Source organism: Ambystoma mexicanum, chromosome 4p (genome assembly GCF_040938575.1).
Source record: "Ambystoma mexicanum isolate Mex_15411 chromosome 4p, UKY_AmexF1_1, whole genome shotgun sequence".
Lineage (NCBI taxonomy): Eukaryota > Metazoa > Chordata > Amphibia > Caudata > Ambystomatidae > Ambystoma > Ambystoma mexicanum.
The window spans coordinates 303,335,988-303,362,890 of record NC_090927.1 but is presented as its reverse complement, the minus strand read 5'-3'; the positions used below and the strand labels follow the sequence as shown (position 1 = coordinate 303,362,890).

The 26,903-nt window shown below is 46.1% G+C and overlaps 1 protein-coding gene across 3 annotated transcripts in view; it reads left to right on the top strand.

Moving 5' to 3' along the window:
* LOC138453216 (protein FAM228B-like) overlaps positions 1-26,903 on the top strand; it is a 530,008-nt gene that overhangs the window by 148,633 nt on the left and 354,472 nt on the right. For all 3 annotated transcript variants that reach the window (XM_069605859.1, XM_069605858.1, XM_069605862.1), the window contains 2 exons: positions 5,195-5,314; positions 10,968-11,045. In XM_069605859.1, coding sequence (XP_069461960.1) covers positions 5,195-5,314; positions 10,968-11,045 — 198 coding nt within the window. The remainder of the gene's footprint in view (positions 1-5,194; positions 5,315-10,967; positions 11,046-26,903) is intronic.

Genomic DNA, 26,903 nt, shown 5'->3' with positions numbered 1-26,903 from the left:
ATCCCTTGTGAACTATCTTTTGGTGACATGGGACACCATAGCTGTGGTGAGGGCGGGCTGTAATTTTTGTAGCGTCGCCCCTATGTTGGCAGCCCTGGTATGTGCCAGTTCTCTTTGTTGGCCCAGTTCGAGAATTCGTGTGAGGGAGATGCCTTTCTCACTACCATCCGTCTCAGTTTTTCCGAGTGAATGCCATTGATGAGTTGCCTCCGGATCCCTTTTTCAACGTTTGTGAATTCACACGAAATGGCTAGCTTCCTCAGCCGTGTGTGGTAGGCGTCCAGAGTTTCTTCTTCTGTCTGAATGGTGGTACAGAATATGAACGTCTCATAGTGTGGATTCTGTCAACCTCCCCACCCCTTGGGCTGTACAACCTCCCCACCCCTTGGGCTGTCCCTCCTCCCCACCCCCGTTGTGCAGTCACTCCTCCCCCTTGCGCTGTCCTTTCTCCCCACCCCTTGCGCTGTCCTTTCTCCCCACCCCTTGCGCTGTCCTTTCTCCCCACCCCTTGCGCTGTCCTTTCTCCCCACCCCTTGCGCTGTCCTTTCTCCCCACCCCTTGCGCTGTCCTTCCTCCCCACCCCTTGCGCTGTCCTTCCTCCCCACCCCTTGCGCTGTCCTTCCTCCCCACCCCTTGCGCTGTCCCTCCCCCCTCTGCAGTCTCTCCCCACCCCTTGCGCTGTCCTTTCTCCCCACCCCTTGCGCTGTCCTTTCTCCCCACCCCTTGCGCTGTCCTTTCTCCCCACCCCTTGCGCTGTCCTTTCTCCCCACCCCTTGCGCTGTCCTTCCTCCCCACCCCTTGCGCTGTCCCTCCCCCCTCTGCAGTCTCTCCTCCCCCTTGGGCTGTCCCTCCTCCCCACCCCCGTTGTGCAGTCTCTCCTCCCCCTTGCGCTGTGCTTTCTCCCCATCCCTTGCGCTGTCCTTTCTCCCCATCCCTTGCGCTGTCCTTTCTCCCCATCCCTTGCGCTGTCCTTCCTCCCCACCCCTTGCGCTGTCCTTCCTCCCCACCCCTTGCGCTGTCCCTCCCCCCTCTGCAGTCTCTCCTCCCCCTAGCGCTGTCCTTTCTCCCCACCCCTTGCGCTGTCCTTCCTCCCCACCCCTTGCGCTGTCCTTCCTCCCCACCCCTTGCGCTGTCCTTCCTCCCCACCCCTTGCGCTGTCCCTCCCCCCTCTGCAGTCTCTCCTCCCCCTTGGGCTGTCCCTCCTCCCCACCCCCGTTGTGCAGTCTCTCCTCCCCCTTGCGCTGTGCTTTCTCCCCATCCCTTGCGCTGTGCTTTCTCCCCATCCCTTGCGCTGTCCTTTCTCCCCATCCCTTGCGCTGTCCTTCCTCCCCACCCCTTGCGCTGTCCTTCCTCCCCACCCCTTGCGCTGTCCCTCCCCCCTCTGCAGTCTCTCCTCCCCCTTGGGCTGTCCCTCCTCCCCGCCCCCGTTGTGCAGTCTCTCCTCCCCCTTGCGCTGTCCTTTCTCCCCACCCCTTGCGCTGTCCTTTCTCCCCACCCCTTGCGCTGTCCTTCCTCCCCACCCCTTGCACTGTCCTTCCTCCCCACCCCTTGCGCTGTCCCTCCCCCCTCTGCAGTCTCTCCTCCACCTTGGGCTGTCCCTCCTCCCCACCCCCGTTGTGCAGTCTCTCCTCCCCCTTGCGCTGTGCTTTCTCCCCATCCCTTGCGCTGTGCTTTCTCCCCATCCCTTGCGCTGTGCTTTCTCCCCATCCCTTGCGCTGTCCTTTCTCCCCATCCCTTGCGCTGTCCTTTCTCCCCATCCCTTGCGCTGTCCTTCCTCCCCACCCCTTGCGCTGTCCCTCCCCCCTCTGCAGTCTCTCCTCCCCCTTGGGCTGTCCCTCCTCCCCACCCCCGTTGTGCAGTCTCTCCTCCCCCTTGCGCTGTCCTTTCTCCCCACCCCTTGCGCTGTCCTTTCTCCCCACCCCTTGCGCTGTCCTTTCTCCCCACCCCTTGCGCTGTCCTTCCTCCCCACCCCTTGCGCTGTCTCTCCCCCCTATGCAGTCTCTCCTCCCCCTTGGGCTGTCCCTCCTCCCCACCCCCGTTGTGCAGTCTCTCCTCCCCCTTGCGCTGTGCTTTCTCCCCATCCCTTGCGCTGTCCTTTCTCCCCATCCCTTGCGCTGTCCTTTCTCCCCATCCCTTGCGCTGTCCTTCCTCCCCACCCCTTGCGCTGTCCTTCCTCCCCACCCCTTGCGCTGTTGCCCCTTCCCTCTCTAGCGCTGTCACTCTGCCCACTCTGCCCCATCACTCCCCCCCTTCCTTCAAATGGTGTTCAATGGTCGTGTTGCCATTTATTTCTCACCTCCCCCCTTCCCCCACACAGTGCTTCACTCAACGCCCGGTGCTGCGCTTCATTAATTCCCATGCTGTCATTTCTTCCTCTCTCTCTGCTGTCCTTCCTCATTCCAACCCTCCGTGTCAAATGCAATAAACTACTTACTACAAACGCTTAGCAATGCTTGCTTATTTTTGTCAGCCCATGCTTTGTGGCATGCTACCATCATCAGAGGCGACGGACTTAGAGTTTGCGGGTGCAAAGCAGCTGGTTGATGGTGGTAAATAGCTGGCATGCCCTCCCAAGGTTTCTCATGCTCTGTCTGCACTGGATTTAATATTGGGATCCACTTGAATGCCAGGCCAATAGATACATCCACAAAGATAGATTGAGTCTGTTGCCTTTCCGTGCTGTCTTTGCTGATTGAGGACAACGTTTTTTAAACGGGGTTAGAACTGCCCTGTGAATGTGAATTACCTCAGTGCTTAATTTGGAAAATAATGTATATTTCGCAACAACAACTAATAATAATAATTTAGCATTTATATAGCGCTACAAACCCTCAGGTATCTGAGCGCTGCTTATTACCCAAGGTGTGTGGTGCTCATTTATCGACCTCAGGATGAAAGGCTGAGTTTGGCCCTGCCGGGATTCGAACCTGCGTCAGCAGGCTCTGCACGGATGTCAAAGCGAGCGCTCTCCACAGTCAATCGGACCGGCATAAAATGATCACGTTTTTGTGGATTTCTCCAAAACTAGCATGCGTTCCAGTAGTTTGAATATATATACCAACGCATTGCTAAAATGTAATTCTTTGCTTAGTGACAATCCACAGGGCTATTGTTACCTGCCCGGGACGTGCGCTGTTGGGGCAATGTGCGAGACTGTGGTGGGGTTCAACAGAGGGAGGCGTATATGGTCGGGTGAAAGGAGGGATCCTCTGCCTAGAGTAGGGATCAGATTGGAGTGAATGTAGATGCAGCGAGGGATGGATCAAGGGGTACACGGCCCTCCCTGTACCACCCTTACTTAGCACAGGAAGCGGTGTTCTGGTAGCCGGGCAGGCCAGGAATAATGCTGCTACCCCGGTGAGATGCTGGCCCCTGGCAAGCAGCTCCTACTTTTGCTTCCAGGGATCATTGGGCAGCTGAATATGCAATCCCTCCCCTGGCACCGCAAATTGTTTACCTGTCAATCCATGATTGGCATCCACATCCTTTTTAAGTGTGCAGCCCGAAACTCTTGTCGGCGCACTTCTCTTGGCATACAAACCCCAAAGGAAACTACCGCTTTCTAGCCCACCCCTCTATCTTTCTGGGTAGGTCTAATCGTGTGCCTCCTCTCCCCCCTCTCCACCTCTGGGCAGGTGTTGGGATTTCCCTCATGTACCCCCCCTCCACCTCTGGGTTGGTACTGGGCTTTATCTGCTCCCCACCCATCTGGCTCCCAGGCTGGTAAGGTGCTCTCTTCAATACCCAGTTCTCCTCCTCTTCACAGTTCATGCACGGCTCCCTTGCTCCCTCTTTCCCCTCCCCCTTCTAGATGGGTATTGCGTCCCCCCCCCCCACTCCAACACACTTGCATTTACTGTAATGCTTTCTAACGTAACCCCTACCTCCTTTCTTCTTCCACGTGTAAAAGCACCCATGCGTGGGTTTGCTTCTGTCCTGCTCTGTGCTATACACTGTGTTTGGCCCCAAACAACTTCTCCTTTAGCCAGAAAGATTCCAACACTTTGGGGTGTGAGCGTAAAAAGAACATTTCTGTTGGAAAGTAAGGTGCAGCCTGATCATTCTAAGCTCAGGTGTGCAATGAATGCAGGTCACCAGTATGTCATGCGCCGATTACAAATACTGTAATGCCACATTGTGATGAATGCGCTTCGTCCACACAACACAATGAATACGTGAAAACAAACGGAACATGCTGTACATTATACAATCAAGGATCTTTTACTCTGTCCCAATTCGTGGCATACCACGACAGAGCAATTTCCTGTTACTTTATGGAGTGGATTTCCTTAGGCCGCATTTTATTAGGTTACATTATTAACTGAGCACCTTTTTATTCAAGTAATGCTTAAAATGCATAAATGAACATTAAGCTGGCTGTGAAAATATTCAACATTACAGAACCTAGTGGAAGGGTGTATTTTCAATGCAAGGTCCAGTTTTGGGAACAGGGCTGAAGCTAAAGGTTTAGGGTATAGAAGGTGCTGAACTGTGTATCTAACCCTGTCGCTTAAGGGTTGCTTATTATTTTGGTTGGTTCTGGTCATGGGATGTCAGAGTGGAGAAGGAATTTCTTCTTTGAGGCTTTTCTAAGAAAATGAGATTATTTCTTAGTCCTCCTATGCATTAATAGTCCAAACCAACCTCAAGTAGGCAACCAAGCAATGATCGGCTGTGCAAGCAAAAAGGACTCCAAGGAAAGCATTGAAGGAAAATAACAATTACAATGATTGCTACACAATACAGCTAGATAAACACAAACCTGAGGAAAAGAAACTCCATTTCACCAGATTTCAGACATTACTGATGTATTTGCAAAGGGTGCTTTGAGCCAGGCAGACTGAGTAGGACCAGGGATTATTTGTGTAAAAAAAATGTTTTTTTTAAAGTAACAAGCTACAATATGCAAAACATCCTGGCTTCATTGCTTTGCTGGTATAACAATGCTAGGCATTACAATGTGTACTCTGGAGCATCGACTCACCTACAACACCAAACCATCCTTGTCGGCCTTGGAGCATCAACCTCCATCATCTCTCCTCCAACCGCAAACCCATTCAAACCTGTTGCAGCCCCATTGCAGACCCCATGACCCCTTTTAGATACGAAGAGCAATTTGTATCGCACAGTTGGTTTTCATAATGTAATGATGATAAACCAATCTGTTTTGTTGGCCTCTGTTTGACCTTCATAGGATCCAGAAGCGTCACGTGTGCCAAAGAAGTCCAGCTCAAGTTCGGTCAGTGGCATTTCTCCGTGTTTCAAGCGAAAACCTTTCGACTGGCTGGTACAAAAACAGTTGTCTAATGCACAGGTAAGGCATGCTCATGGAAACGTGTTCAAGATGTGGGACTCAAGGTTCACAAAATGACTATAATTAAGGTTAGCACAAAGATGAAAAGCTTGTTTTGATTCATAATATAGATCAGTGGAAAAATAAATTTATCCAAAAAAAAAGAAAGTTAAGGTTACTACCCATGCAAACGTGAAATCTACACACAGGGGCAAATATTCAGTCCAAAAGACAGCAAAATGTAACTTCTTCAAAGGTTGGAAGTGCCAGTGTTGAGGCGCAAACACTGTCATCAAATGAAGTAGCACCCGCTAAAAAATCTCTCCATCACACTCCAAATGGACCCATAACTCTCACTGCAACACTACTTCACAAACCTCACTTGAACTACAGCATAGAGGTACACTACCTAATGAATTAGATTTGATAGTTGTAAAGCAGTGGTGTAATGATTACAGGTCCCACTTGGAGTGTGATGGAATGACCTTTTTAATTCAGTACTTAATTTAGTGACCGTGTTTGTACCTTAACAATGGCATTGACAACCTTTTGAAAAATTAAAATGTTACCTATTGTACTGAGTGTTTTTACCTTAACGTTAATGTTTATAGGTTAAACCTATGAAAGTCCAAACGCATTGCCCTGCGTTTCAGGTAATGTATTAGGCAGAAGGCTTTATTAGTTTGCTTGCAAGACACCTGAAAAGCATCCTAGCCATTAACCCATTCCAGGCGCACTAATCTGTCCAGCCGTCCAGATCCTCTATTCATATACCTCCTGCGGTGCGTGCCCCCAAAACTTCAAGCGCCACTTCATCAGACCTTCTGGAACGTTATTCCTGCCTCCCGCCTAAAACAATATCCCTCGTTGTTGGAAAACACTAGTCCGTCATTTGTGTTTGTGGCAAGAGATACCTAGGGACCACACTCTCCACTCTATCCTTAACCTACCTATCCACACTAGAGGTAACTCCTGTCTTATTCATCTTCACCTCTCTCTCAGCCACTAATACTATTGTCACACCAATCATATCTGATCACTCAATTCTTTCCACCACCATCTCCTTTCCACCCTCTTACCTTTCCTCGCCACTTTCTTCACCCATTACTAAAAGGAAATGTAAACCGTCTGCCATTCCCCTATTTCTCTCCGACCTACAGTTCTCACTCTCCTCATTCACACCTGATGCCTCTTCCACCAAAACTGCCTTCTCCAGCTTCCAATCCCTACTATACGACTCATTCTCCGCTCACTTCCCATTGCTTATTTTCACCCCCAAGTCTCCTCATCCTCAACCATGGGTCTCCCTATTCATACGCTCTCTCTGCACAGACATGAGTCGGTTGCTGTGCAAATGGAGGCATACACGCTCGCATGAGGACCTGATACTCTACCTCTCTGCCCTGAACTCTTTTAAGTCCACTCTTGAAAGAGCGAAAAGAGAAATCTACCTATCCCTCATTGGCTCTCACTCCAAACATCCTCGCCGACTGCAGGGCAATACTAAACTCACTTCTCAGAAGTCTATGGCTATCAACTCCACTCTCACAGCTAATGACCTAGCTGAATACTTCACTGCAAATATTTCCCAAATTAGAGACTGTCTCCTGACTTTCCTTACACTCCCTCCTCCTACGTTTTACACTCTGCCTCTTTAGTCACACTAATACTGAAAAAGTGCTTTCTCTACTGATGAAGGCGAACCCCTTGTGTGCCACATCAGATCCTCTTGATCCTCAGCTTGTCACGCCTATTGCCCCTTTCAGTGGCCTTTCACCTCATTGAATTCTTCAACCTGTCCTTCGACCCGCTTGCTTTCCTTCAGTTTTCAAAACATCCACGGGCATCCCTCTCCTAAAAATGCAAGGGGCTGGCCCAAACCTACCGGTTAACTTTCGCCCTATGTCTCTCCTTCTGCACTAAAGTGCTCGAAAGGATTGTTTACAACCGTCTTACCAATTTCTTAGACATCCACAACCTTTGAGACCCCCTACAAGCAGGTTTCAGCACCTGTCACTCCACAGAAACTGCTCTCATGAATGTGTCCAACTTCATCGCCTCTGCTAAACACAACAACATATCCTCAATCTTAATGCTCCTTGACCCGTCTGCTGCCATTGACACTGTCGATCATTCTGATCTCTTTAATACTCTTTCTTCTTGGGATTCACGATTGAGCGCTTGCCTGGATTGAATCCTACCTTGCACCTCACCAATTCTGTCTCCTGGAGCAACAGCACCTGTCAAGTCACTCCTCTAACTGTTGGTGTTCCACAAGGCTCTGCCTTGGGTCTGCTCCTCTTTACACTCTACACCTCTGCTCTTGGAGCACTAATCTCCTCCTTTGGGTTCTTGTACCAACTCTTCGCGGATGACACTCAAATCTTCTTCTCTTTTCATGCACTCTTCTCTGATCTCTCTATCAAAATTTCCATATTTCTCACTGCCATTAAATATTGGATGGTTTTGCGCTCTCTGATGTTAAACTCTACCAAAACAGAGGTGCTCTTCATTCCTGCCAAAAGCTATATCTGCCTATCCAGTTCCCAACTGACATTTGCCCCAACCCTTCTTCAGCTAGAAACCTCAGCGTCATCTATGACCGTTCTCACACCTTCTCTACTTTCATCTCCAAAAGTGGAACAGCAGCTTGCCTCAACCACCTAAATATTAGGAAAATCAGGCACCTCCTCCTTCCTTTCAACACCACTCTTGTCTTCTCTAAACTGAGCTACTGTGCCAGCATCCTATTTGGCATCCCCAACTATGCTTTCTGTCCTCTCGGCAAGATCATTAACTTCGTTAGCAGGACTCTTTTTGAACTCCTTCACTTCACACCTACTTCTTCGTACTGTCACCAGGCTGGATGGCTGACGGTGCAAAATAGGGCCAGATTTAAATTCTTCTCCTGGTTCATAAATCTATCCATGGTAAGGCACCACTGTATCTATCCTTCTCTATCCAACTATACAAGCCTTCTCGCAATCTCTGCTCTGCCTCTTCGATTAGCCTTGTGACTTTGTTGCTCCTCGCTCTACATGTGCTTCCTCTCACTTCCGCTCTTTCTCTCTTCTTGCTCCTCTTGCATGGAATTCTCTTCCTCCGGACATCTGAGAAACAGTCCACACGGATTTGTTTAAAACTAAAAGCCTACCTCCTATGAGTTACCCTGTTAACCTACATCTCCTCTGCCTGCTAGCTAACATTTCTCCCTCGCCTCTGTCCCTTACTTTCTCTGCCTCCACTCTAGCACTTCACCCATCATGGTCGCATCCCAAGCACATACTAAGCCGCCTACCTGCACTTAGAAATGGCCAATGTTAGTTGTCTTTAATCTATATATGTCCACTTATGTATTGTCCCCAGTGACTGTTACTCTCCTCCACATCCTGGTCAGAATGTCCCTCAAACTCACCCCATTGTAAGAAGCTCACTGCTTCCCGTCAAATCTGATTTATAATCTATTGTATGTTCTTTTGTGATCAAAAGAGCATTGTTCCTCCTGTATATAAATAAATACAATTTAAAAAATATCATTAAGGGTAAATATGGCTGCTCGCTTGCACTTCTGGCCTCGTCCTTTTCAGGCGAGGGTCTTGGGTCTCCATCCCCATGATGACGGTGTTGATGAGGGGTCTGTTGTGTTCGCTGTTCTGAATTGGCGTGATCCACTGGGTTTAGTTCAACGTCCTTGCCCCAGTACTCCCGGACAAGCCATAAAGTCTGTACTCTGCAGTTTAGGTGCACATGCGCAGTCCAATTCCTAATAGGCAAATATAACCTCCAGCAAATGGGAACCAAGGGACCCCCTAAACAAAGTCTGCTGGAAGTTAAAAGGAAAATAATAAACACAAAGGGTTAAGGGCACAGGATGACGTCATGATTGGGTTGGAAAAAACACCTTTTTTCTTTTATTTATTAACTGCTAAGGAAACCTCCAATTCCCGCCCCTTCATTTATTTGTTTACCCTTCCCTCTGATAGTTATTTATTTTATTAACTGGGGCTGCATTCTTTCACATACCTTAAACTGTTTTAAAATGTATTTTACATTTTGTGTGTTCCCCACATCATGGCGAAGGCAAAAGGAAAAATGCTAGTCCACATGGTTGAAATGGGGAGCAGGACCGTAAACTATGAGGCGAAAAGGGCTGAAAGCTGAGCAGTGGGAAGGTGCCCTTTCATTGTAAGCATGGAAGGAATGGTAAGGTGGATAGTACAAAAAAGTAATGTGCATGGCCGACAGGTGAGGGTTGGATGAAAACATGAGAAAAAAGTAGAAAAGTGGATGAACAAATGAGTCTGGCAAAAGGATGAACGTGTGGGCTAGATAACAGGCCCCCACCTTAGTCGTTGATTAAATGGATTACCTTGCTGTTTTCTAAAACCTTCACTTGGCGATCAAGATGCTTTCCTGCCTAGGTAACAGATGGGAGGAACAATGGGAGTGGCACCAGGTGTGATGTATGGAGAGGGCTGGGTGTGTAGCCAGTGCTATGAGTGCATAAAGCTAGCACAGGCTGGGTTGGAAGATGGCTTGTTCTATGAGATAGGTTAAAGCCTTTAAATGGATTGTCATAGTAAAAGCAAAATAAGTGATGCACATCTTTTTTTTGTCTGCGATAGATATCTTGAAAGGTACATCTAATTTATTTTCTGTTCCATTTATGCTTCTTTCCCATTTTCTCCACTTCCCCCTTTGTCTCGCACAGTACAATTCTGCATGTGAAGCAAGTTGTTCCATTTCACGATCCAAATTTAGATACAATTTGGGTTGATCTGTGTTTTTACATCAGTGTTTCTGATGTTTGCTTTTTCAGTGTGCTTTCCCCAATTACCACTAATGTAAAGATGCGTTGGTACTATGGCTTAATGAGCTTTAGATGGTAGATCTTTCTTGTGCCTCCAGTCACCCAGGACAATTGTACTCCTCATCCTCTTCCGTCAGCATCATACTCGCTCCTACAATTCAGAAATGAACTCTCAAGACCCACCTCTTCAAGGAATCTCTCCTCCTCAACACCTAGGCCTCCCACGCTACCTGGCTCACTAGATGCCACCCGCCCCTCTACTCCCTGCCATCCGGTACAGCTGTTCCCCTCCTCTGTGCCCCCCCCCACCCCCTGCTGTATATCTGTTCTGGAGTTACCTCGGAATACCACTCCATTATGCATCTCTACTGTTGTATACCTCTGTAAAGCGCTCTGTTGCTTCTCGAAGCGAGATCTGCGCTCAATAAATACAATCATAATAATCCTCTTGAATTGCAATTTCTGACGCTCACTTATGTTGTTTTTTTTTATTTTTATTCTGGTTACATCTCCTGGGCCACAGATGACGGTTGTGTATGGGCATATGTTAGGGCAGCGTGCAAGAGCACCAATAAGAAAATACCATTATGATCAGTTTCATTGATACAACCACTGTTGCCCTCAGAGTAGAAGGTCTTCAGTAATTATCCCTTTCCATCTCAGCCAACTTCAATGATGGATAGCCACCGTTCTTAATCAAATATTTGTTGATTTTAGCATCCATGGAATAGAATGCCCCATTTGATCCATTTCAGCTTTTAAAGGGTGGCACTGAAATTTACAAGCAGATATGTCTAAAGGTTTTGTCACCAATTATAACATAAAAATTCTGCTCACTAATAATACATTGTTCTTATTTTTCAGGCTTTGATGAACAAAGAAAATTACAGAGTTAATGCTGCTACCAAGTCTCTGCTAAATACAGAATTGCACTATGTTAAGGTTAGAATTTTCTTTTTTATTCGCTGCTTTTGTATATGCCAGCAATTCCTCGCGTACCCATCAAAACATGACAGAAACACAAAAACTGTTGAAAGCAGATAAAAAATTCATTGTCTGTAGCCGTTATGTCCCTGCCTTCTCTGCACATAGACAATAGTTATCAACCAAGAACTTATGCGGAAACCGAACCTCGCCCTTCAAAAAATTCCCTACCCTTTCTAAATCCAACTTTAGAAATGTGGTGTTGACCCTTCAACAGAGTTTTCAACATTTTAAAACCTCCTGGTCACTTTAAATCCTGGAAAGATCATTGCAAATCCCACAAGCTCGTCAGCATTACCCTTCTGTTATCAATATTACTAAGGTCTCGTTTGCTGATCACAAAACTATGCCTTTGAAAGACAATCCTGCCCTTTTTAAACCCAGTTTTACAACATCTTTGATTAAGCAGTCACTCTTGACTGACGCTGACATCTTTTATTAAATGTCTTGGTGCATTGACCTTAGTCAGGAGTTTTATTTATCTCTTGCATGATGGCTTTCTCACTGATATGAATGTCTTCATCTCTATATCTCAGCACACAGATTCTAAGGAAGGTTTTAAGTGAAGGACATATCTCCCATAAGGGGATCGCCATATCTTTGGTGCCTGTGGCATACCCACTCCATTCATATTTGTAAGATGCGTAGTTTGCTTTTTTGGGTAGGACTTTAAAAAGACATTGTTTGCAACCTATCAACTCAGGCAGTCTGAGGGATTTTACTGCTAGTCAGCAGAAGGTATGTTATGTTGATTCTCCTCTGCCATAGTCTGAGGGTAAAGGTGTATATGGTTTCTAGCTCAAAGCTCCTGCCAAAATCAAATATTTCTGTACCAATCTTAAACTAGTAAGTGGTAGTGTTGACTTGAAAACTCTCCCATTTGCAGGAGTGATTGATTCTGGAGTTGTGCCCCAGGTTGCACTTTCATGGCGACTGACTCAAGATTGTGACCATAAGTATTGTAAATAACTAGGGATTAACATATGACAGCAAGAAAAGGAATTCATAGCTAGGAACCTACATTTGATCCTGAACAAACTTAAAGGAGATGTTGCCCGTTGGTCAACATTGCTAATCTTGTTGATGGGTCATGCTAACCTTTTCAAGATATGTCCTCCAAAACACACCACCATCAACCTTTGATCAGATAGAAGCATTATCGGCGGGCGCTGTTGCGTGATTGCTAAGATGGTAGCCATTGTGTGAGCTCAGTGGAAGAGGCAAGATTCCCTGCAAATTTATGGCATGGCGTGCTTGACATGAAAACTGGCGAGAGGCTGCATGAATGGTGAGGGCATATCTAGCCCTGATCGGATATTGTGAACGGCAGCTCTGGTCGGGATACAGAGCTGTGAAATAGGGCGGGCCCAGACAACGCGGGCTGATTGTGGCGTAGTCACTGTGCAGCCAGAGGCCTTGCCTGGTTTAGGAGGGGAAAGAAGCTGGTAACTGTGTCGGTGTTCCCTGGTGGAGATCTTCCGGCCGGCGAGAGTGTAGGTGGTGAGGAGAGGGAGACCGCTCGGTTCACCCCGGGGGCTGCCCCTGCACTGCAGTGAGCTGTGTAGTCTCGCGGCGCATGGGGTTCCCCGGACCGAAGTGGGTGCCGATCGAGCAGAGGGATGACCCGAGCGAGGACTTCTGGAGCTGCACTGTGCCGCACGTGTGTGGCGCATAGCCTTTTGAGCTACGACCTCCATCCGAGGCCTGCGGGTGGTGGATGCTGGCCTTGGAGCGGGGGAGTCATTTTTGCAGTACAAACTGCTCCTTAATCATCTCCATGAGAGCCACCACAACATCTACTGGCTTCACAATCGCGCTACGCTGACTCCAGCGACTAAGTTAAGTGGAAGCCTCAATTGATTACACGCAACAGGGGCCTGTTGGACCTGTTAATCTCCTGCTCCCCCCCCACCACCCTCTTTCGTTTCCATTTTCTTTTCTCTTCATTATGGCTGTGCCCTTGCCTGGAGTGCCATGGGGAGTCGATTATTGGACTGCGTGTGCTAATGGCCCCAGGACACACTTGAACACTGCAGTGGGGTCAGATTGATTGAGCAATTTTTGAAAGGAATGCCAAACAAGTACTCTGAACAGAATTGGTTATTGACTGGGGCGGCACTGGAGAATTGATGCGCTGCTGCCCCACTGCACAGTTAATATCCCACCTGTCTTTCTCCTGCTCCCCCCTTTCTTTACCACCACTGTGTCTTTGCCTGGGGAACCACAGTGAGTGGATTGAGGGGCTACGTGCACTAGTGGCCCCAGGATACATTTGAACACAGCTGTGGGCGCAGGTTGAATTGGCAACTCTCGAAAGGTCTGTTAAACAAGCACCCTGGGCATGGTTGGCTGCCGCTGGGTGGGGACACAGCAAAATTGTTGCATTGATGCCTCCCTGCCCAGTTAGTATTTCCTCAGGCTGGGTACATTGCATGTTCTGCTGCTTCTGAGGCTTAGTATCTATCATGCTGCAAGTTGGGAGTGGGGACCAGAGGGTGCAGCACTATGCCTAAAGGGGCTGGTCCCAAGAAAAGTGGTACCATGGATAAATACGCAAAAGCCACCCCAAAGCATGTGGAAACAGTGTGCGAAGGGACAGGGAACCAAGTGCATGCAGAGGGATCACCGCCGCCTGTCGACCTCCAAGGTGTCCTGGCCATTATGCAGCAAGGATTTGCTTCCATCAACGATAAACTGGACGGCATCACTGGTAATATTACTACAATCCGTGCTCAGCTGGAAAAAGCTTTGCAACGAATTACAGAAACTGAAACACGGATTAGCCATAAGAGCGTTACAGGGGACGGTGACGACCCTGGCTAAGGACTTGGGCAGCATCAAGACGAAATGTGAGGATTTAGAGGCGAGATTGAGGCAGAATAATGTTCGCTCTATAGGTGTACCAGAGGACGCCTTGAAAGGGCCAATGGAGCCTGCGATTGAAGAGCTGCTGAAGGAATTGCTGGGGGATCCTGGCTGGTCTCAGATGTTTGTGGGGGAACTTGCGCTGATGGCGAAGCCAAGGCCGGGGGGTACCACAGACCAATAATTAGGTGCCTAATGAACTGCTGGGACAGAGATCTAGCTCTGAAGGCTGCGTGAGAGAAACAGGAATTGAGGATGGGTTCTAGCCTGGGCTGCATTTTCCCTGACTATACATTGGCGGTACAACAGGAAATACGCACATTTGTTGGTATTAAAAAACTACTCAGGGAATGGGGAATACTCTATGCTATGTTCTACCCCACCCGCCTGCATCTACAATTCAACAACACCTACATCTTTACATTTCCTGAGGAAGCCGCATCATTTGTAGAGGCCAATATTCTACTTCCGACAGGGCAGACCCAGGGGCAAAATAATACATGAAAGTATCTGAGTATCTCACCTGTGACTATGCAATTTGGATGTGCTAAGGGCAATGCTTGTTTTGATTCTTTAAGTTATGTGTAAAGGCAACATATTATTGAAGCATGGATCTCCACTCACCACGGCGGAAGGCATAAGCATAGTCGAAGTTTGGGGCACTATTAGGGTGGCGGAGGTGGGGCTGAGAGGGTGTTCGGTTGAAACTGTTACACTATGCTTACCCTGTGTAATTTTATATTACGGACTGGATGTGAGGGGGTGTGGAGCAGGGTGGAGCAGTCGGATGTATACAAGGGAATGTACAGGGCTTGGGTGTCGCGTTGAAGGTGCGCAAGGTAATGTCATATGTTAAAAGGCTGGGGGCCAAGCTTCTGTTTTTGCAAGAAACGCACCTGCTAGAGCACCAGGCATGCAAGGTAGCCCCTGGGTGGGGAGATAAACGTTATTATACGTCTTACAAGGGCGCGGGCATCATGATTTTAGTACACCGGTCACTGCCATTTACTCATTTTGCAACCAAACGAGATGAGCGTGGCAGGTTTGTGTTTGTCCATGGGAAATTGGGGAGTGCAGAAGTTTTCTTGATAAAGGTCTATGGTCCTAATGTGGATGACTCTTGAGTTCTATGACACCCTATTCCAAAGATATGCGAGGTATCCCACCGTGTCGGTTATTTGTGGTGTACCCAGGTCCTTAACAAATGCGGCATGCACTATACACACACACATTGAAGATTTGGGGTTGAGTGATGTGTGACGCACACTTGACACAAAGCGTGCTTTCCCTTACTATTCATCGGATCACGATATGCACTCCCGCATCAGCTTATGGCTGGCTATTGAACTCGGTGGCCGAGTGCCACATATTGCCTAGAACTTTATCTAACCACTTCCCGGTGCTGCTTTCGCTAAGTATTCCAGGAGGCATGGTTCCGTGGCCACAGTGGCACTTCAAAGCTACATCCCTGGGGCGCCCAGTCTTCCGAGCAAATATGGCACAACACATACAGTTATTTTGAAAATAACGAAGGGTGGGTGAGCACACATGCTATTCTCTGGCAAGCGTTTAAAGTAAACATTAGGGGCATTGCAATGTCAACTGAATTTGGGGTATTGCGCAACATTAGAAGATAATTAAAGTGATGTGAGGAGGCTTTGGCGCAGTTACAAACAGAAAGCACCAGGGATCTGCCTTCACGGATCAGCAAAGATATTAAGGCACATCTAGATAAATACCGGGACACAGCAGATAGGGAGTTGCAATATTTTTATAGGCCAGCAGCAGCGCGCCGCTACAGGGAACAGGAGAGACCTGGGAAATTGCTGGCGCAGACAGTTAGCAGTGAGAGGGGCAGCAGCAATATCCCAAGCATAATAAGGGCAGATGGTACGGTGGCCAACAAAGTGGACGAGGTGAGCGAGGTATTTTATGACTTCTATGGGCCCTTATATTCCCCCCAAAGTGCGGCTACAACTGCAGAAATAGACTAATATTTAGCAAAAATCCCCTCAACAGTTTTGTCGGCAGAAGCGCTTAATGTGCTGGAAGAAATGATAAAGTTGAGCGAAATTAAGGAAGCGATTAGAGATCTTCCAGGCGGGAAGGACTCGAGGGAGAATTTTACAAAGAATTCATAGATGTGTTATCTCTCTGACTACTATCGGTGTGGTCAGATGCAATGGAACTCAGAACCCTGCCTGAATCGCTGCGTTAAGCGGTTATTATTCAGCTACTAAAACCGGGTAAGCCCCCAGATGATTGCGGATCGTACCGCCCACTATCCCTAATAAACACTGAAGCAAAAGTGTTTGCGAAAATGTTGGCATCTAGGCTTAATCTGCTAATTCCCTACAAAGTACATGAGGACCAGGCGGGGTTCATATTAGGGAGATCAACGGCATCCAATATTCGCCGGATGTACAATGTAATGGCATGGATGCCACATGATGTTGAGGGGGTTCCTGTGTCTTTAGACTTGCATAAAGCAGTCGACACAGTGTATTGGCCATTCCTGTTTAGGGTTCTACATAATTATGGGTTTGGGTCGAATTTTGTGAAGTGAGTGAAGATTTTATACACGTACCCTTATGCTAGGGTTTGTGTGGTGGGGTGCTCTCACCGATATTGGCATTGGCAGGAGGCACCAGGCAGCGATGCCCGTTGTCTTCCCTGCTGTTTGCATTAGTGATAAAACTCCTGGCAGACCTCATGCAGGCTTGGCAAGCTTGTGCCGGCATTAACATCGCTGGGCAAGTGGAACTCATAACATTATACAAGATGATATAATGATGTATATAAGAGACCCCGGAAAATACCTGCAGAGGATACTAGTCGCGGTTCACCAGTTTGGGAAATATTCTAGCCTGCGTCTGAATAGTAACAAGTCTGACGTCCTCCCACTAACGGATATCACTTTATAATCAAGGAACATGTTCGGACTGAGATGGGCGCATTTACATATGAAATATCTAGGTGTCGAGATTGCCCAATCACCTGCTTTTGTTAAATCCCTTAATTATTGTATGGAAGGGACAGATAAGGGTTAGCTAGAGGCACCTCACACTACCATATGAGCTAGGAGGGTTATCAGCACAAGGCGCAGCAGTTACAGGAATTTGCGAAGCTTAGTTGCAGACAATAAAAATCTATACACAATAATAATAAAAGCAGGGAATATATACATATATACAGTTAACACATGTGAGTACAGTATGTACAAATAGCAGAAGGGAGAAGCAGATCTAGGGCTCAGTGTGTTTAGAGAGCATTCGACTTCAGCCAAGACATAATTTTGGGGACATCATTTGTGTCATGGGACATGATTAAGGTGCATGATAGGAACACACCGCTTCAAAAACTCCAGTTTTGCCAGGTTCGCTCAGCAGTGGCCTCAGTGTGATCTGAATACCCACAGGAACCGGCATCACACCTGTGTCTTAATTATGTAATGACCTTAGATGTGTAGAATAAATCAGCCGCCGCGTTCTATAAACTTGCACATTCGTCTTGGAGGGTGCAAACAATGAACATTAGGGGTGACTGGGAGAGGGATTTGGATGTTACTTTCACGAACACACATTGGCTGCAAATATGTAGATTAACAAGGCAGATATCATTAAACTCCAGGCACAGGCTGATACACTTCAAGGTCGTAAATAGAACACTTCTTAATCCAGCCCGCCTCTAGAGGCTGTATCCCACCTTGGAGGGGAAGTGTCCCAGATGCGAAATGCTGGATGCCGATATAAAACATATGTTGTGGGCATTATTGGAATACTGGAATAAGGTGTGCCATGCATTGGAGGAGATAGTGGAGCAGCGCATGACATGGGAACCTTCCACATGTGAATAGGCTGAACCCATTGAAGCGCAAATTGGTTAATCTTGGTCTTGTATTGGCAAAACAAGCTATTTTAATGTGATGGAAAAGCAGGGAAGCCCCCACACATGACAACTGGCTCTGCGATATGATCTGGGCAAATGATAGAGAGGAAGTGTATGCCAGCTTGGTGCCACCGACAAGTCGCCCGAGAGACATTTGGGGTGGTTTCCGACAATACTTGGCGCGTCAAAGTGTGGAGGAAGAAGGTGATGTAACTGAATCATGAAAAATAGCATGTACATGAATGTCAATGTCAGCAGATGTTTTCTGTTCTACCATTTCTGTTCTTTATCCACCTAATGAATGTGCATGATTTGCAATGCTGTACTCCTGTGCAAGTTAAATAAAGTAAAAAACAAAAGAGGCATTATCTAGAAAGGTGATCTGGGCGGAGGGCATGCCACGAGTGGGTCTAAAGACTGTATACAGATTAACATGGGAAGATGGAATCGGCCTTCCTGATGTCCGCAAATACTACTGGGCCTCTCAACTTGCAATCCCTACTGAGTGGTTATTTGATGGGCAAACCAAGGCACATTTGAGGCTAGAAATGTCCTTAATATAAGGGTCACCACGATGGCAGCAACTAAACTGATACTGCCAGTAAAGAAAGAAGTTACAAAAGCCATGGGGAGGATGGAAAAAACAAACGGGAGCTCTCCAAAACAGCTGTGTGTTTGACAAGGTGGGTCCCTGCCTTCATACAGTGCCTCTTATGACTTGAGGATCGACTGAATAAACATTCACTGCTCACTGCTTTATTGGGGGAGGGGAGACGTGGGAAGTTTATTACTTCATCCTCCATGGGAGGTGATGGTTTGAAAATTGGGACCTGTAATGTCCGAAATTGAAATGTCAGCGAGTAGGGGGATTCCTGAAGCGACATGGGGTGCAACTGGCCCTGTTAAAAGAAACTCACATGGTAAGGAAGGATTTGGAACTGCTGAAGAAGTGGTGTGGAGGGACGGTGGTGGGAGCATCCTACTCAAAGTATGCCAGCAGGGTTATGATCTGTGTGGCGGCAGGGGTTTCTATTCAGGTGATTAAGGTACTGACTGATGTCGGGAGGACGGTGGTTCTCCTTGGCACAATGAAAGGTAGAGATCTCTGTGTGATCAATTCTTATGCTCCCAACATAGACGATGAGAAGTACTTCCCATCGCTGATGCAGTTGGTGGGGGGATATCGGGAAGGGCGATTTGCGTGGGGAGGAGATTTAAATTGCCTCTTAGACCCCGGGCCAGATGGTACAGGGAAATCAGGCCTAATGAAGCAGCACAGCAGGCGGCATATGCTTTACGGAATCTTTACGGTCCACTCTGTCAGACTCGTACCTCTGCACCCTTACAATATATCTATGATGAGCTGTAACCAGAGAGGGGGGAAGGGAAGAAATGGAGACCATTTTAGAATCCATCATGTGTAATTGTTTAGTTGATTTTAAATGTTTTAATTTCAGGAAGAAAAGTTATGCAGATGAGACATCCAAGACGTGACCTATGAGCAATAAGGTCTAGAGGTTAGAGGCTAAAGCTGGAATGCTTTGATGAATCTTTGGGATATCCATAGAATGAGCGGAAATATACCTACAGACATACCACCTAAACATACGTGGAAGAGAGGCAATCCGGCCTCCATGATAGATTACAAAAAAAATCTATTAGTGAAGATGTAATCATTGTCTAGACCTCACAGTAGTGGACTGCGCTGTTAGCGATCACGCGATACTAAAGCCACCCTCCTCACCCATCATCTGTACACAGAGCATCAAACCAAGGATGGCAGTTGTTAGGGAGAATTCTCTGTTTAGGCTGAATTTCCTAACCTAGTGAGTCCCCCAGCAGCTTTGCTGGATTTTTGGGGTTTATTTTTTTCTCCTGCCAAGAGTGAGACTCTGTTACCCTCACTCTTCGACATGATTTGAGTGTGTTTCTTTGAATCTAGATGTGTTTAATGGGCTATGGGGTCTTTTACTCCATAGGGTTCATGTGTTTTTGTGATGTGTGTTACACAGCACCCTCCGTGCAGTAACACAGGGGTGTCATAGTGACCCCCCAGTATAGACTCCATACCCTGGGACTACTGTCTCCCAGGGCATGTAAAGTCACCATTGACTTTACTAGTCTTAAATTCTGAACAGAACCAGTACAAACCCTCATATTGTGGACGTACTGGCTGGGGCAATTCGATTGCCCCAGGGTCTGTTAGTCGAGGGGGCACGTCTCCGTCCCCCCCTGATCGAGTTTTGGCTGGTGGCAGTGGATACTACTTTTTATATTCAACCGCGAATATTTTCCTATGGGATTTCCCATTGTTTTAGGCTACTATCTTTATTTAATTATTTAAGGTAGCCTCGAACATACCGCAGGTTTATTTAATTAATATTAATTCTCCGGTTGGTATTTTTTGCCAAAACTTGATTCTAAAATGGCGTTTGTGTTCTCTTCTGTGACTCCAACCCAAGTCGAGCCCTTTGTTCCACTTTTTGGCAGGCTTCTCCACAGAAGCCCTCCAAAGTGGTGCCACTAAGTCTGGGGTACTTAGGAGGGGTGGAGGGGAATTTAGGCACCCTGGACTGAGTTGTCTAGGCAACTCAAGTCGCACTCCGTCCACTTAGCATGTTTGAATGACAGCTAGGCTGAGTGAATGGGGGTTTGCTGCATAAAAGCAGGGCTTTGGGGACTGGAACTTCAGAAGTCGCAACACAGGACCTAAGAATCCGACGAGGGAGAAGCTGAGCCGACCTGCCATGACACCACGACTGGTGGAGCCCTGCTGGACCGTCTCACCACTTTTCCCAACGACAGAGGAGATCTCCCGCCGGAGAGTCTTCTTCCTTTGACTGGTGGGGATAACCAGTTTCACCGTCTTTTCGCTTTCCCAACGTATTTCGTGGCCGCCTTGCCCGTGCTAAGCATCCCGGCAACCGGGATACCACGTTTTACCACAAGCGCGAGATAAAGGTACCACCTTTTACCGGAAAACTCTGCGGCTGGTTTCTGCCCTGGTAGTGCAACGACCTGCATCTTTCCTCCACGTCGAGATCTTCTCTTCCCCTGGACGACGCCGCAACTTGCAACCATTACCAGGAACAACTGCCACCGCCGGAGGATCCTTCCCACTTAAGGTACCGTGTCCTCCCCGGCTTCCCTTGCAACCGACTGTACGGGGTAGATTTAGCCCCCGGCTTTCGAACCTGGGTTAGCCTGGGACACCCTGGCTAAACTTTTCTAAGCCTCTCTAAACTCTTTTCTGAACCCTCTGCAAGACTTTCTAAGCCTAGTGTAACTGTGTGATCTTGGGCGCATTTGTGCTCTGCTCTCTCTAATAGTGGGCCCAGACTTTGGACTTTGGCTCACCAGTGACTTTTTGCTCTCTGCCTTGCTAATAGTGTTCCTGAATCGTAGAGTGGTGTAATCCTGCATATTCTGTCTTTTTCCCTCCCTTTTTCACGACTTTAGTAGAGTGCAATCTAGGTAAGCGCTCACCTCTATATGAAAATAAGTGGTGTCTTACTGTGATTTTCTAATAAGGGAAAAAGGGGTGTATATATCATAATAGTAACTGTGTTTAGAATATTTTACAATAAGAGTGCTGGAGTGTTTCAACTGTGTGTTTATAAATACATAATTATATACTTTGATACCAAAGCTCTGGTCAGTGTTTGCTTGTATTATTGTATCTGAGTGCCTATTGAGTATACTTTGCATACTGCCTAACTCTTCTTGAGGGAAGTCTGACTGCTCAGCCACAGCTACCAGGTAAATCTGGGTGTGTAGTCTTAAATCTTTTGCAGTGGTCCCTAAGGGAACTGCACAGGTTTCTGCCTAACAGCAGTCCTCCAAAAAATCAGAAAACAAGGAAACCGCTTCTGCCAAATTTCATCCCTCACCCCCTTCTGGATTCAAGGGAAGGAGATCGGGAGGCAGTGTTTTATTGGCCGTGAGATGCAGGCTGCACGCCTCCCATCCCTGTTTGTCTGCATGAAATCAAAGGTAGCTGGTGCCACGGCCATCAATGAAGAAGTGGAACACACCTACACATCACAGAAGCTCACCAACACTTTGAAAACAATGCCAGAGCGAAGCTCACCAACACATTGAAAACAGTGCTAGAGCGTACCAACAGTCCAGAAGAAATTGACACAACCATGGCAACCACCAAACAGCATAGCAGCCCGAGGGATGGGGGGGCAGCTTCACCATACGACTGTGTGGAGAGTTAATAGCTTGTAACATTAAAGCTGCACAAGGAAACTCTCCGAATGTGCAAAGAAGTTAAATTCCCCGAGACAAGTAGGTTTGCCCCTCCCGCACAATATGATGTTAGCCCGTCTGCCAAAATGTGAAGGGTTAACCCCCCCCCCCAAATCTTTGTTTATGTGCACCCGTCCTAATTATTGGTTTAGTACGTAATTGAACACTGCAGAAGCCAGCACTCGAACTAAGGTTGGCTGGCTCCCTGGCCCAACACTTCCCCACATGAAAGCGTGTACATGAAGCATGAAAAACATTGAGTCTACATTTGAGTAATTAGACAAAAGAAAGCGCACATTTACACATTACCAGCAACATTATAGGAACACCCGTGATTTGAGGATTAATTTTCCGAAAGGCAAATATTAGTTTGATCCTTGCACTTTGGCCAACTGAAATACATTTGCATATTTCACTTTCAGTGTGTCACTGAGCACATTAATGATTGCATCATTTATTTTATTGGTACCTTGCCTACGCCCCACAGTAAACCATTTTGAGGTACTTGTTTAATCGCTCAAGTCATTATCCTGCTAAAATCACTGAGCAATCTGTCACTGCAATATCTGGCCAAGCCTAGTGCCGCCTCACAGGAATAGCATAAGGAATAGCATATTTAATTGGGTATTTGAGGTGGGCGTGGAGTGCTGAAAGCCCTCACACTATCTTTCCCTTGCAGTCACCCACAACACCAAAGTTGAACACAAGATCAACCGCACCCTCAAAACCCTGCAATGATCCCCCTATAGAGCCAGGCACACCAAACAACCTAAATCTACAGAGAGACACACAAGTACAAGAACAGCTTAAACACACCCAAGCAAAAGACAGCTGGGAAACGCGACAAATCTAACAGGAGAATGGATAAGAGAAGATATGCAATCAAAACACACCATATCCCTCGGGCCAGAAACAGCCCCAATCAATTAGGATTTAACATTGTAACCCGCTCCGTTTACGAGCACCTGGAAGAGTCGGCTTCACCCTTGCCAAGGCAAAAAATTCCTAGAGCTGAAATTAAGTTCCCCAAATTATCAAGCCAAGGCGCGCTCTGGTTACAATTGGATCACCTGCTTCAGCACTTTATAAATGTACACAGAATAGGTCACGCGTCTCTCACCTTTGCTCTTAAGCATATTCTTGTGCCCTACCGGTTTTGGTTTCTTCTTCCCAGCCACTGCAGCCATTGTTGCAACTCCCCTCTTTCCCTTACTGCAACCAAACCACTTTTGATCCTAAAGACCATACATATGCTATGAGCTACGCCCTTTATTCACTTAGTTTACACTGCCCCACCTGGGCCCAATTTGAGGTTTCTGCGGCACAGGTGCGAGAGCTATGCCAAATGAGGGGGCTCGGCGTACTGGCAGATTCCGATTCCACTTTCACTCACTGTTCGGCTCCTTATGTGACATCATTCTTGGATGTGCAATCACTGGGCTTTAATTGGATCATCTTGCTATGCACCAAAGGACGTGTTTATAAACAGCGTTTACTTGGAATCAGGCACTGCTCTCCCGATAATACTCCAAATAGTACATTTCACTAAACTTAAAGAAGCCTCATCGAACCAGACTCATGAACGTTATGCGCACCGAAGATGCCGGCAGCAGCGCCAGCCTTCAAATGGCTGCTGCTTGGGCTAGAAACGAGATCACTCCGTGACTAAAGTTTGACAGGAGTTTAAGTGAAAAATAGCATTGATGTCTTATGTCACCAAAGCGCCAAAACCAAAATTGAGTTTAGTAACAAAATAGTTCGAAAATACCAGAAAATGTAAACAAGGGTACACAAACTGGATTAAGTTTTACAAATCAACTTTATTCCAACGGAACACATTTTACAGATACTTATTTCCTATCAAGATTGTTTCTGGGAAATGATACATGCTATAGATCAAAGCTCATTGAGAAATACTGTGAACCCAATATCTGAATCAGAATGGACGAAATATTACACAGAAATATACTCCAATTCAGGTAAATGTCCTCTCCCAATTCTTTTTCAGATAACCAAAATTGGCCCATCTTTTTGGACTAGGAGGACATTAGTTTAATTACTAAAGCTAGAAGAGCCCCGGGTCTGCATGGGTTCTAAGGCCACTTTAAAGGGTGATCCGGAGATGTTGGCCAAGGTATTACCCCAACTCTTTGAAAAAATCATCAAGAGGAAATACTTTCCGTCCTAATGGCAGACATCTAATATTGTTCCCATTCACAAGAAGGGAGATAGGCTAAATCCCTATGATTACAGACCCGTAGCTCTATTGTACGTCTCCAGATAAATATTTGCCTCAATTATATTGGGTGAATTAAACACCTGGATGAAACATTACGAAGTTGAACGTAAGGCCTGCTGTTCCAGTCACCATGTTATATCATCGTCTAGGAACTCAAGTTCAAATTAGACTCGACAGGAACAGGGCTTGACTGCTTCTCTCCAAACACACTGTGGCCTACGGCAAGGTTGTGTCTTGGCTCTGACCTTCTTTAATTTATGCATAGCATATGCCCAGCCTACTCTTAACTACTCTTTAAAAAACGGTCTTTTACCGTCTAGGGAATTATTAGGGTCTAGAAATAAATCTTCCTTAATGACTAAGGATTGTTGGTTTTGTAAACAAAAACAGGGATCTTAGAATGCCTTAAACACCTATTCGTGGAGTGTATTTACCTAACACAGAAACAAATTCTCTATTTTATCAAATTTGTTCATGACGCAGACACTCTTCAGTCCAAATGTTTTTGGGAAAGAAATTTAAATGGCAGACATAAATCTCTAATCGTTGCTTCCATATTATATATTCAAACTATTTTGGGCATAAATTAGCACCTGACAAATATGCACAGGCACTTTATAGCTGCATGATGTTTTATTATGTATTTCGGATGAAATCTTACCAATTAAGTAAAATGTTTCTTTCTTTTTGTCCTCTTTTTACTGCAGTTAATATAAAATAGGATGATTTCACTATTTGGTTTTATTTCTTTGTCATAACAAGATCTGTTGTTTTAACTTAATTGTTTGTCCATACAAGTATTGTGTATTAATGTTATATATGTCTTTTGTAAGGGTTTAAATAAACCACATACAAATAAAACATTAAAAAAAAATATAATATTGTAATCACTTTTAAAAGCTATGATCTGATATGTGTGTTTGTGGTGAATGCTTACCCAAAACATCCAGTTGTTTAATGGCCATCACGTTCATAAAGTCGCTTGCACAGACGTCTTCCAAATAACAAGATCTGAAGAAGAAGATTTTATCAATTGATATTTTTTCATGATCTTTATTTATTTTATTTCTTACCTATTGTGATTGTATTGTTTGATTAGCTTGTGTTAATTGCTGTGATGAAGAACCAAATATCTAGGTAATACAAAAGGCAAAAAAGGTAATCAAAAGGCAATACAAGTTTTGACTTCTATTTTTGTAACCTTTTTATTGTACTGAGTCTATATAATGAATGTATTGGACAATAATTGTTGATCATATTTTGAAAAAAATAATTCATTTTTATTGTTGTGCGGCAGTGCCTGGAGTTATCTTTTGATTACATTTAACACTCTCCAAGAATCTTGTAAGATTTGCAAGCCTGCCTGGACTCTCCACTTTTCTTTTTAACTGCAGCACTGATTATTCTTAATGAAAAACTATTTGTGAATGGTAGCTAAAATAAAATAGCCTGTATGCTTTAGTAACTGTTGGTTTATTTTTTATCTTGCACTTAATTACAGGTTTTTTTGCATGAAAAATGTCGACTCCTATGATGTCATCAGCGTCAAATGTCATGTGAATTTACTTATGCTCCCGGCAGTGTCAAAGGTCATGTGATGTCTATTACGCTAAGCCTGGCATTTTGATAAATTGATATCTGGGCAGCCAGGACAGCAAACCTGGCAAAAGTGTGTGAAATGCTACACAAATTGGGGAAAACCAAAATCTGATTTCCTATTCCTCATTAATTAATCTTTTATAACGTCCATAAAACTGGAGACCAGACTCTAAGCGCGGACCGGCTTTCGAACCTGTGTTGTTCTGCGTTGTCTTCCTTACAAGATAAACCTGTTGCCCTGAGCTATCCTCCCAGCATTGTCATCCTGTCATTGGACAGTTCTTACTAGGTACGGTGCTGGTGACTGAATAGTGGTGTGTTCCAACTCTTCTTCTGATTATTGTGATGCCTTCTTTAAGTCTGCCTCAGACCCCCTCAACCTTATTGATCAGTATATGTTAACAAGGTTCTAGCAGGCTGCAACTGTCCTCACATTTAATAGCAAATGTCAACCTTTTCAACAAAAATACAAAATTACCTAAGAAAGCAAAGTCCCAAAAACACCTAACCAAAACATTAAGACCCTAGGTAATGTCATGCATGCAAAGATGCACAAACAACCCTCCTGGATGCCAGCCTTCCAAACACACATGTACCCATTTCCATTCACATCTGTTATAGTAAATAAACTCTTAGTTAGAACTCCGACTGCTAGCACAATCTGCATCCCCTTGAATGCCCCAACATAAAAAGCTAAATCTCAGAACATATCGTGGCCACACAACAAGCTCTACCCATGGAAAGCAATCTTGTGACCTTTTCAAGATCTAACCATTCATGTCCTCTATCATATACATGTGCCTTTAATAGTCGGTGTGGAAGTGCCGGGGCAGCCGTTGCAGCCGTTGCACTGTTCCCGGCCTCGGTTCCATGGCGTCCGTGGGCTGTTCCCGGTCAAGTCCAAAACGGGGTGGCGCTGGAGGGGCTGGCCCCTGGCCTTGCGAGTGGGTTAACCGGCTGCAACCACCCTG